General features: G+C 50.1%; 2 protein-coding genes across 2 annotated transcripts in view; one reads left to right on the forward strand and one right to left on the reverse strand.

Annotated features, from left to right (window-relative positions):
- The first annotated feature begins 322 nt into the window (after nt 1-322).
- Nucleotides 323-12167, forward strand: part of LOC128274473 (protein sidekick-1-like) — a 36554-nt gene continuing 24709 nt past the window's right edge. Inside the window, exon 1 of the mRNA XM_053012688.1 lies at nt 323-383. Coding sequence (XP_052868648.1) covers nt 323-383 — 61 coding nt within the window. The remainder of the gene's footprint in view (nt 384-12167) is intronic.
- Nucleotides 734-2734, reverse strand: LOC128274302 (putative serine protease K12H4.7). Its single transcript, XM_053012448.1, has 7 exons — nt 2475-2734; nt 2228-2409; nt 1917-2152; nt 1423-1839; nt 1232-1364; nt 991-1160; nt 734-923 (listed from the first exon to the last, which is right to left on the reverse strand). Exons 1-7 carry the CDS (start codon nt 2721-2723, stop codon nt 817-819), a joined length of 1494 nt encoding a protein of 497 aa, XP_052868408.1. The 5' UTR covers nt 2724-2734; the 3' UTR covers nt 734-816.

The raw sequence follows: 12167 nt of genomic DNA on the forward strand, positions 1-12167 counted from the left end.
CCAGATACGCATCTCCGTGTGTTACCTTCCCCCGTGATCGGCGCACCCGTGATGTGTAATGCGAAGGATAAACACGGTCTGCGGCCGTAATATGCAACAAAGTAGAGTCCTAAAGTGGAAAGTGCTAAAAGTGCGGTGCGGTGAAGTGGGTCATTATGCCGCTATGGGCGCCGTGGATTACTAGTGGTGTGGTCCAATAACTGTGTCCAATCCGTGTAGCAGCCGAGCATCGGGAACTGCGCTGCCGTCGGCATCCGTCGGCATCACTCGGGGTGGCCCACATTCCGTTTCCGACGGGCGGGCCGTGTGCGGCAAACTCAACATGGAAACGCGAATAGGATTATTGGGATTATTTTTCTATTACTTCGTCGTGATTTCTGCGGGTAAGTGCGCGACTGGCCGCGACGCGACGAAGGCTGGAAATCCCAATTATCATTCAATCTCTCGGGGGGAGGATTTGGATAATTTTCCCGAATGGCCACCGCCGACGACGGTTGGTCTTGAATTAATGAATTAGTACAAACCGAGGGAAATCGGCGTGAAGCGAAGCGCCGTAGCCCTTGAACGACCGAAGTTCCTTTTCCGACCTCACCTGGGCACCATCCCCCGGCTAAATTGGATTCCGATGCAGAGTGCCTTCCATTAAACGCGCGCTTTATGACGCTGCTGCCTAATTATAATTAACGAACACACCGACGGGGTCAACGACGAGACTCCGACGAGGTTCGGGAATGACTCACAATCCGCGAGTCGTGAGTTCGGAACCCAGTTTTATTGCACAAGTCAGTTTAACGGTTCTCCGTGGACCTTTAAAACTTAAGCCAGCCACACTTGAACGAGTTCAAATATTCTTTCCTTGGCCGCCCGCATTTCTGTTGAGTCTCGTTCGGAGATTGAACTCAAGTCCGCACAGTGGGAGGCTCCTGGGAGATTTAAGGAAAAATCGATTAGACCACGAATCGATACCAAAAAGGGGGAAAAAAAACTCACCCGGTATGACAACGGCAGGCGAGTGTTCGTTGAGATCCTCCTGAATTCCCATCGCACGCCAGGGGTCCAGCTGGCCTTGGGTGAAGAACACATTCGTCACCTCCGGATTCCAGCCCCCGTAGATGACGTTGGTGCGCTGGACGTTCGCTTCCATTCTGGTCTCGTCGAAGCTACCGACGAGAACAATCGCCCTTAACCATCAATACGAGTTACGAGTTGGCCCCATAAAAATAGAACTCACAATCCATCGTACAGATCACCGCACATCTCCACAAACAAGTCGACCGGGAAGCTGGAGCCGAAGATTTGGTCGGCCGACCCGGAGATCTGGTACCAGCCGTACTCGGCACAGGTCTGGTACATCCACTGGCGCACTGGCAATGAAACGGAATGAAAACTCGAGACTCCTTTTTGGTGGACTTCCAAACTTACTTGCACCCTGCGCCGCGCCATGGTTCCATTCGACATTTTTGTAATAGTCAATCATCGCTTGGTACGCATAGTTCATGCAGCTGTTAGCGCCGAGCCCCTGGGTGACGTACTTGGCCAGCGCGTCCATCTCGATCGGCACCGACGGGTCCTCTATCACACTGCAAACGCGCTCAATGTCCCCCTCGGAGTGATACTGCACCACACCGGCAAACTCGTCCGAGATGCTGCTGAAAAAGTTCATCGCATCGAGTGGCCTCGTAAGATTCACATCGCTGCACAGCCGGAAGTCCTGCACCACTCGGTGGTGCTGATCGTTGGCAATCAGATCTTCCACCTGGTGGATGGCCCGCTCGATCCGGTCGGCACAGTGGTCTCCCCCGACGAGCCGAATGCTGTCACTCACGATTTCTTTATACTCTACGAAGACAGAGAAAGAGAGAAAGGTTTGAGACCGAGCCACTTGGCCACCGTGGGGCTTAATCCGTTTGACGTACCGGTGAATTCCATCTTGGCAAACACGGGCGCACTTGAGGCCCACGCGCCATTGATGAGATGTGGGTACTTCTGGCGGAACCAGGCAACCATCGTGGCCGAGTAGGAGCCGCCCGTCATGATGACACCGGACTTTTCGGCCCCCGGGATCGTCCGACGCATTTCGACGACAAAGTGCGCCAAATCCGCGAGCGCTTGGTCGATGTTCAAGTACTTCAACTTGTCCGTTCTCAGGTCACTGTTCACAGGATGGAAGCAAAACGAAGGTTCATTGAGTGCGTTGAACGTTTTTCGGCGGTGTTCGGAATCTTACACGGTCGGATGGCTCAGGCCGTAGTATCGATGCTCGGTGTAGAAGAGAGAACCATTCAGCTGGCTGGCCATATCGTACACGTGGCCACGCAAGATGCTGCCCTCGGATATCGCCCACTCGCCGCCGACGTACACGAACAGTGGTCCGCCCGGTTGGTAGTGCTCTTCATTTTCCATGTAACGCTGAAGTGCACACGTTCATCAATCACACGGAAGCCACTCGAGAGAAAGCGAATCCCTATACTCACCATCGACCAGGTGTTCACGTTCTGCGCATCGAAGTGGTCCAATGGCTGCAGGATGTACTTGGTCGTTACCGTGTCCGCCTTCTTCGCCGGGGCGCTGCTATCGCCGCCCCGTATGGGAGGTTCCCGGTGCAAACGGGTCCAAGCGCCACGTGGCCCAAGATATTCGTCTTGGGTACCCTTCTCCTGTGGCCGGCCCAGCGCGACGCCCACCACAACCAACAAGCCGATCAATGTCACCGAAGTTTTCATCGTACTCGATCCGCCACTTGACGAAGTGTACAGCAGTCAGGGCGCTTTTGAGCTACCGTATTTATAACCGCCGTCGGAAGCCGCGCTCCTGAGTCTAATCTTATCGACCAGTGGCATTCATCGGGGAGAGATATTTAAACCCCGAGCGATGCTATTCTTCGCCACCATTCGTGGGTGATATAAAATGAATCGATTCCTTCATTATCGACGATTAGTTTGCACACATTTCTTTGCCGTGCCCCGTGCCCCAGATAAAAGCGTGACAGCGCGTCCTCCACAATCGCTGATAACTGGCTCGGTTCTCCAAAGAGATTACCTTTGCTGCGCGATTGCCTTTCGAGACTTTCTGCAAAAGCGTTATGCCAATGAACAATGAACCTTCATTCCGAATAAACATAACGATCTATCTTGGTTGAGGGACGAGCCCATTATTGCGAAATTGCGAATAATTCGCCATCGTTTTAGTGATACGTCACATCGGACGTTGCATCACATTAAACCACGACGGTGTTGCGCGACGTATAATGTTTCGCACTAGAAAGGGTCAAAGTCAATCGCTTAAAACCGATTAACTCGAACACTAATTCATTGATCCTGTGATCTCGGTTTGCCGAATGATTTAGTGACACGTGCGGAGACCCATTCGTAGCGTAGTGTTGAACGGCGCGCATGATTTACATCGAAAGCGGTCCACTTTCAGAAGGGCAACCGACCGTGAAACCAACAAAATCGGAAGGAGATTTTCGTCCCAAAAAGTGAACCCTTCCTAGCGTAGCGACCGATCGAAGCAGGCCGATGTGTGACAGCAAAGGGGTGGCACTTTTGTGAAGCTTCAGTGAGCTTCAATAATGGGATAAACATATTTACATAGACGCAGAGTGCGGTGCGTTTCTGCACTCACCATAGGACTCTTCGATGGCAACGAGCTGCAAGCGGATACTGGTCCGCCCCCGGGGAAAGTGCGTCACCATAGTTTGTTTGTTCAGCGTGACGCTTCCTGTAGCTAAAAACTCGGTCCGTGCGTGAAAGCTTTCCAGACCCTCCAGAACGGGGCAGACCGCAGCCGGCGGGGGGAGCAGGTGGCGCTTTTGAAACATCTAAGAGGTTCCCGGAACGCGACGGGCGCCAGCGCCAAAGTGGAAGGCATGAAAACAACGTTATCGTTACATAATGTTTTGCATAAAACATAACGGAACGGAGGCAAAGTGGCACTCGCGGTCGATACTTGAGGGCAACGGGCCCTGGCAACGACGGGCGCGTAGGTTGTATGTGTGTGCGTGTGTCAAGATAGGAAGACGAACGCACGGAATGCGGTTCATTTCGGTTTCACTTTTCCGGCCTCTTGCACCGTTTAGGAAGCCTCACATCATACGACGGCGCCATTCCTGGGTCATGCGTACATTAAAAATGTACTATCCTGGGAGCCGTTGCTGTCACCTTTCTGCCTTCATCGAGCACCACACTTCCTTACGCCCGGCTGACAAGTAACGATTGGCATGTTAAGGCGCGCGCCCAACATGTTCGGTGTCGAATACCGGGAAACATGAGCCATCGGTGTTGGTGTGTCACTGGCCCGATTTCTGCTTTGTGGACTTTTTAATATTCCCCAACCCTTAGTTGGCGTTGGCGAAAAGTTCATTTGATCGAGATTTCCATGAATAAGCAATGGCATCACCCGGGCAATAGCAGCACACGGCCTGCTGTGAGTGATGGTTTGCTGCTGAATGAAATCGTAATCGCTTCCGGGAACCGACTTAGTTCACAGTCACTTATCTTTGCGGCAATCGGCAGGAGCTTCAAAAGCATTGCGTCGATATTGAACACCAGACATTGTTATTCCCGAGGGATAATCTTCTCATAATCACTTTCAGTTCTCGTTGGCCAACAGCAGCACCACAATCAGGATGGGCCGATCAAAGTCGAGCCGTCAGTCGCTTGGATCGTCCAGACGCACACTGTTTTCCTTTCATTCATTTTGTTTGTTGCCAAAGATTACAGCGCAGCTGCTGCTGCTGCTACGTCTATGTAAGAGGTTTATCGATGCCTACCGATACCTCGTGTCGCCGAAAGCTCTTGACGCAGACCGAAGCACAGTATTCCATCAGTCCCACCGGCGTCGGTGAATAGAAATCTCAAACAAGTTCATGCTTACACAAGATTACGTGCCATCCGTCTGCTATGGCAAACATCATAAATTGGCCTGTTTAAGATTTGTGTATTTTCAATCGATACAACCTCGAACTTTGTTTACCCTGGGCACACGTACAGGAAGGGCACACACACACCTGACTGCCTCGTGGGAACTGAGCCACTGGGCGCCTCCATTTGGGTGAAAATATTTTGGTCCCCGTTCGCTCCTTGATGCGATCGACCACTGGCTGGCTCTCGCAAAGCCCGGCCAGTGCCTGTGGTCAGCCTAGCCTGGACCAGAGTTTGCTGACGCCATTACCGAGCATTCCAGAAAACAACCTCAACACAACCGCCCCGCGGACAGAATTCATGCAGAATAATCGAAATCCATGGTAGATTAGGGAAGTTTAACAACTAGTCGCCCCGCCGAAACCGCCAGCAGGCAAAACTCACTGAAGCTTCACGAATGCTTCGCGTTAATGCTAAAAATTCAAATTCTCGCGGAACCGCACCCGTAGGGGAGCCTGTTTATTCTGTTGGATCGCGGCAGCAAAAAGGCCAACCAACCGACAACTTCGCGCCGGCAGAACTTTGCCTTTCGGAGCGATGACTGAGCTTGGCTTCGCGCTCTTGCAAATGGCCAATTTTCCACATTTGGCAGCGTTAGAATTTGTGCTAGACGCGGGCTGGACGAAACTTTCTCGCCGCTCGCCGCCTTTGATCAGCGTCGTTACATGACCACCTCGTCTTCACACATCACATCACACTATCGATCGAGCCAAGCTTCCGGCGGTGGTTTCTAATTTATGTTTCTGCGGATGCAAATTTCGCGAGCTTGAAGCCAGCTTTCCAGATTGGCTGATTTCAATCACCGACCACGACGCGGCCACGGGTCCGTAAACGATGCTTCGTAAATAAAGTGTTTTCTGCCGCCAAAATGCCGCCAAACACCCTTTTGCTCTCTGCGGAACTGAAGCGCAAACAACGCCTAATCACGCCCGATGACAGCCGACGGTGACAAGCGACGGCCACGAGTGAGCGGACCGAACTTTCCCGGTCCCCGGAAGTCTGGTCGAAGCAAGATATTCTACTTTAGACCATATTTACTGTCGAAGCATAAAAATTCAAATCCACTTTACCGACCCTTTTTTGGGGTGCCAACGATGGCGACGGAATCCCGACGGCCAATATTGACCCAGCAAATAGCGTCTATTCATCAACGGGCTCGCCACGGATGAACCCGCTGGAACCCGGGCCGATCGGGCCACTGACTCAAAAACGACTCAATCAGATACGTTTTTCTGCTGCGACCACGAACGGCGGCTTTTCACGGCATAGACGGGTAAAACTTGAACCATGCGGCCGGTTCCGGCGGAATTTTGGTTGTCTGCTCGTGGAAATACACCATGAATAACCAATTTTCCACCGGCAGACAGGGACAACGACAAAGAGTGAGTTTACAAAGTTTACGTACACACCAGCTCGCCGTCAAGGCCACACGCCGGCGATGATAAAGTACGTCAACTTTTAAATAAACTAATAAATTGCCATTTCAATTCCCTCGGTCGCGCGCGTTCCATAAACTGATAAATTTTATGAATACATAAAATATTAGACTGATTTCGACTGCTTGTCTTGTGGAACGAACGGGAGAGACTCCGGAGTCACGGTGCAGCCTGCAACAACCCATCGGTGGCGTTGAAAAAATGCCAACCCCATCCAGGCCACCGGTCATGTCGGACGTCTCGACGCTATCGAAGGCTTGCATAATTGAATTGTACGCTGCCTGGTGTTCCTTTGTGGCTAGAGCGAGGCTGGCAAACTACGGAACGTTGGAACTCTGTTCGAAGCGATGCCTTTGTTGCTCTTTTTTAAATGCCTTTCGATGAATGATAGTTTCTCCGGACCCATCCGGATAAATGATTGGCTGACGGAGAAGTTGGAGCGTTTTCCAGCTTTTGCATACCAACCCGGATGCAAAGTGGAAGAAATTGCCAATACAGCACTCGGGAACCCAGCGGTGAGCCAGTCTTCAAAAGGACCACTTTCGAAGTGGCCGTAGAGCAACTTGTTTGGATGTTGCTGATCAGATAGTGCAAAAATCTGTATCCAGCTTTGAATAGCACAAAAACTGGTGTTCCACAGACTAGTACCAAACAACGCGATAAATAGCCTTGGAACCCAGCTGGGGGCAACGAAAAAGAAGATTCGGATTGTTGCTCTGTATTTATGGTCTCAATCTTTTTTAATAAGACGCGTAAACAACTCCCTATCAGAAATGGATTAAATGGGTTGTGATTCAGCCTTTTGATCTATTATAATGTCCTCTGTAAGCTTTTCCATTCGATGATTAAACATTCTGTTAAAACCACAAATCAACTTCTTGTCATGTATCCACCACACGGCGTGGTGAATAAACGCGACAACTGACGTCTGTCGAGTGGTGAACTTCAATAACGCAGAATCGTGTCGTGTTCGAGTAACTCGAAAAAGAGTGAAAACTTAACAGATATGTAGGTGCTCCTTGTAATATTTAACACTTCTCAAAGTATCGCACAAATTCCATTACATTACATTCACTGACAGAAACAGTTGTCGCATGTCACCCACGGGGACACTATACTTGGCCTTTGAAGTTCAGTTTCAATCTCAAACAAATCGTTCCGCTTTCCATCGACAAACAAACCCGGGATTAATGCTTGTGCTGTTAAATAACAAATGGACAGCTAGGAGCCAGGAGGTTGTTTGGGTCCTGTTGCCGTTCCGAGAATTGGCGATAAAGTGTTTGCGAAAAATGGCCACCTCTTCTGTGATCCCTATCGAAATGAGGCTCGCAGTTTCGTATCAAACATTTAGTGGCCCCTTGTGTTACGCTTAACCAGTACACAGACACACACACACAGTAGGGACACAGAATATTGGGCTCAGAGCACTTGTTCGCCTTTGTTCGGTGCCCAATGCCGGTCTCGTGTCATGCCAACAAAATCGCTTGTCGCCCTGTCGATCTGTTGTCGAGAAAAGAAAAGGGCCAAGCCAAGAGGCATTCGAGTGGCTTCTTAGCGTTGCGTGCTGTATTGGCCTTCGTCAATTTCCTGTTTTTTTTTTACTCTGCTTCCCTCGGCAAGTTAACCGAATTACCCGGCATTTTTTCCCGGCTCATCAACAATAATGGGTCACATTCTGCCCATTTCATGTTCGGGGCACCTTAAATTGATGATCAATCAAGACGATCCACTGTGAAATCGGGGAACTTTTCATCCGATTCATCCGATTAGTGTGTAGCAGTCGTAAGTCATCGGTACCCCGAAAGGACTATAAGCCGCAGTTGGGATACTTTGGCGGGGGCCTTCAAATTCAAATGCCGTGATCGCGTTTGAAGGACCTCAATTCGACCCTAAGAAATTGTTCGATATACCGCGCCCGTATTCAGCTTGCCGACGGAGAACTTTCAGTCCTTTTGCTGATCAATTTGGTTGATCCTTTTTCACTTCTTTCCTAACTTTCACTTACCTTCCTAACCAATTCTTCGCCGGTTGGCTTCCACACCCGAGCGGAGGCAGTGCAAAAAAGAAAACTTTGATGTGGTCCACTGTTTCGCGCTGCACACTTGCTGCCAGCACCTCTACTCTGTAGTGCTACTTGGCCGTCGGAAAGGATTACGGACGCGCGGACGCGGGCCTTCGTTAGGAAGTGGGAAAAAGTTTCCCATTTTCTACCGTTTGCTTTTGCATTGGGCGCTCTTAAACTTGGACACTTTTTCGCGTGTTTCTGTTCTACTTTGTGTTCGAGTCAAGTTTACGGGTTCGCAAAGTTTCCCTTCGTTGTGTAGTGTTTTTGTGCTAGTGCCGGCCGCGGAGTCGTCAGGTCTTTGTGCCATGCAGGCGGCTTCAGAATGCCACATTTAACACGTTGGCAGGAAGGCACCTTGCGCTTACCTTTTCGATGCCGCCGACGGTTCCCGGTGTTGGCTGGTGAAAAGTAGAAAAGATCCACTTTTAAAACAGAAAGTCAGCTTTCTGTAGCACCAATAAAAAACACCGAACGGAACCGTGGAACATCCTCACTTAGAGAAGGTGTCTCATTTGCTTACGAAAATGCGCGGACTATGCGCAACATTGGACGGTTTATGGCGAAGGCACACAATGTCACTGCGTTCCCCCCGGGGGTTTGCTGCGAAACGCATCCGTTGTAAAGTTTGTAATTTGTCAAGTTTCGTTCGTCTTTTTACACCCAACTTTATCGCCCCGGGGGTCACGAGCGAATTTTGGTGGCCACAAATTCTCCAAAACATTCTTTTGTTAGCGACCCTCCCGTATTCTCAGTACTCTAATTAGATGGGGATAGAATCTTGGTGCTATAAAATGTAAAACGGAACAGTGCAAAGGTTGGGGCCACTCGCCGGCTGGGGAATCGATTTTCATTTAGTAGCAGGCCAAGCCGGCCTTCGTCGGCTAAATTAATTTCGCTCGTCCTCGTAAAGTTAAAACTCATCGTGACATTCCGATCCAAGGAGCACATGGTGCGCGCGTATGGCAGCGTAGTAAATTTGACATTTTATTCGATCATCCCGACCCGAACGGGCTCACTCGCCCGTCGGCTACTGTGTGCCGTACTGTTTGTGAAATAAAATTTGCTTGACCGTTGCCCAGGGCAACGCGCGGAAGGACGTAGCCACGCAACCGAACAGCAGGCTCGCAGCTTCGCCCTAAGCCCTGAGGAGGTCCATAAAAAAGTGGTTCGTCATGGGCTCGGTCGAAACGACCCGTTGCCCGTTGGCCTACGAAGGGCAATAATCTGAATTTTTTGACACAATTTTCAACTCGCTTAGCTCTAGTCAACATTCTTGGCCACATTTTATTCATTTCCACACATTCACTTGGTGTGGCATAAATTATGCTAACAAGCTGTTTATGGGGTCCATCGTTTCGTTCGCTTATGCGTGAAATTTGCTTCACAGAGTTTGATATTTAAATTTGACATTTTCTTCCAAACAGTTCCAAATGGTTGCGGCAACCAAAACACGCCACGGCTTGAAAATTTAATCAATCATTTACGACCAGAAAGTGCCGGTCAATCAAAAAGGGCTCAAATGTGTGCTGTCTTCTTGGCGTACGCTTCAAATTCAATTCCTACGACGAACAGTCGGACTGTCGGATCCCACGACGAATCGAATCTGGCCCGAAATCGATAGAAACCACGGTGCCACCGGTATTATTATTATTCTCGCGGGAACCTATATCCATCAGGTGCCCGCGTCGGTTTGACGGTTTGAGAAACCGTTGATATGGCGAAACGGAAAATAAAGTTCCATCCGAAATCCGCCTTTACGAGCGCCCTGCCCTGACAGCAGCTGGATTTTTACGACACTCGAGAGAATAATTATGCCGTAGGTTTGCCACTGGCACGACGACACCCGCAAGCTCGGACAGTCCCTTTTGGGGACCGTCTCGGAACGCCACAGCCGGTTCGGCCAACGTCCCAAAAGGTACCAGGCGGCTCCATCGGGCTGGAGGCTCCCCACGGAGCGTGCTTCATTTTACATTTTCCAATCACTCCCCAACGAAGAAACAATCCTTTCGGGTGGTCGTTTGTTGTTTTTTCTCCCCCGAATGGTGGCGAAAGGCACACAAAACGAGCTAGACCAGCAGAACGGAATAAAACGCCAGCCGCGTACCCAATCCGGCTGCTCATCAAATAAGCAATAGCGATCGTCGGAGTCGGCCCGTAGAAAAAATCCCTACGGAAATGCACGACGGGCAGCACCCTATTCCCTATTGGCCGGGGTTCCGTGTCGCAATATGGGCATAGCTCCTGCATATTTGACCTTCCGTTCTGTTGACAGGCAATGTAAATATCGACACGTTTCGCCGCCGGAAAAGCGGAAAATATTGCATCGCATGCACAAACACAAGCCAACCGGTCCGTGTTGTCGGGAAAACCATTTCCCATAGGTTGTCCGGGGATCCGGGGAACTCGCTGGCTCGCTGTTTAAGGGAACCACGAATTTGATGACGATTCAGCAAAGAAGTACTTATTATGATTGTCTTGGGGAATAAATCATTGATTTGTGTGTAATATATATTTTTTTAGCCTCAGAGATTGTCCAGCGAATTCCCCCGATAGGCAACGGACAATTTAACGACAGTATTTGCAGAAACAATCACTTTCGTTACATCACCGAAGGAGAGCCTCCATCTTGGGGACTGTGAAATGATGAATGGACTTGAGGCCCACGCGGAACGCCAAATGACACCGCGGGGATTTACTGCGCAATTAATTCAGTTTCGAAGCGCGAGCGAAAACCGTTCACCGGATTCGGAGCCATAAACTGTTTGTCCGGATTTTAATTTCATATCCCCCGCGGTGGCTGCGGCGCCGGAATCAATCTCGGAAAAAGGAAGAAAAATAATCGATTCCCCCGGGGTGCAGTCGTGCTAGTGACACAAAATTTGTATTCATTTCCGGGGCCCGGGCATTGGCATTGTATGCGACCCGCTGATTCGATTCGCCAACGTTTACATCCCCGGCCCGGCCCAAAAACAGGCCGACATTTGATTGACGAGGCCCCGTGGCACGAAAATCAATCTAATTCCCGCACCCCGTGGGCTAAGAACAGTGAACGGCGCGTGAAGCCTCTTGGTGGTGTTTCGTGAAAGGATTAGGGATAAGCCCAACCAGCTCCGTAACCAGCGAGCGAGCATTCGATGAACCCTTACGATCCTTTCTGGGAAGTACCACTAACCGTAAACTCGATTAGTGCGCCAAAAAGGGACAACAAAAGTGCAAGCATCAGCATCAGGATCAGGAGCTGTTTTCCACAACGACGCAATGTAATGTCACCGTCTTGGTTTTGGGGTTCGCCCGGTCGTAAACTTGGACGGTTGGGCAACCGAGACCCAAGACGACGAGCACCTGATCTCTGAGGTGCAAACGAAAGGTTTGCGAAAAATTTACGATCACCCATCGACGACACCCAATGACGACAACGACGAGGACGAAACCATCCGGTGCTCGGTCAACCCGAGATCTTAACCTCTGCCTTTTCTAATGGCCGACCGGCTAACTTCCGTGTATGGTTTTTATGTTTCAAAAGGCGGAAAAAGGTCCAGTTTTGCGCCATCTTAATCCCGGTTTTTTCGTCCCCTGAACTCCTGAGGGAATGTCCGGTCCAATTTTTGAAACCCTCATCTTTCACAGTTCTCTAACCCACCGTCCTGTTTTGAAGCCGACCGTCAAAACCAGGCATCCGACTTTGAAGCGAGAAGGTTTGTTTAACATTTGTAATTTAATTTCTACACGAAAAGTTCCGTAAAA

Source organism: Anopheles cruzii, chromosome 3, assembly GCF_943734635.1.
Source record: "Anopheles cruzii chromosome 3, idAnoCruzAS_RS32_06, whole genome shotgun sequence".
Lineage (NCBI taxonomy): Eukaryota > Metazoa > Arthropoda > Insecta > Diptera > Culicidae > Anopheles > Anopheles cruzii.

Coding starts and splice junctions, on each gene's coding strand:
- LOC128274302 (XM_053012448.1), bottom strand. CDS start 2,723: ATGAAAACTTCGGTGACATTGATCGGCTTGTTGGTTGTGGTGGGCGTC. Junction 2,410..2,474: donor ACGTGAACACCTGGTCGATG/GTGAGTATAGGG, acceptor TGTGCACTTCAG/CGTTACATGGAAAATGAAGA. Junction 1,161..1,231: donor GGTGATCTGTACGATGGATT/GTGAGTTCTATT, acceptor TCTCGTCGGTAG/CTTCGACGAGACCAGAATGG.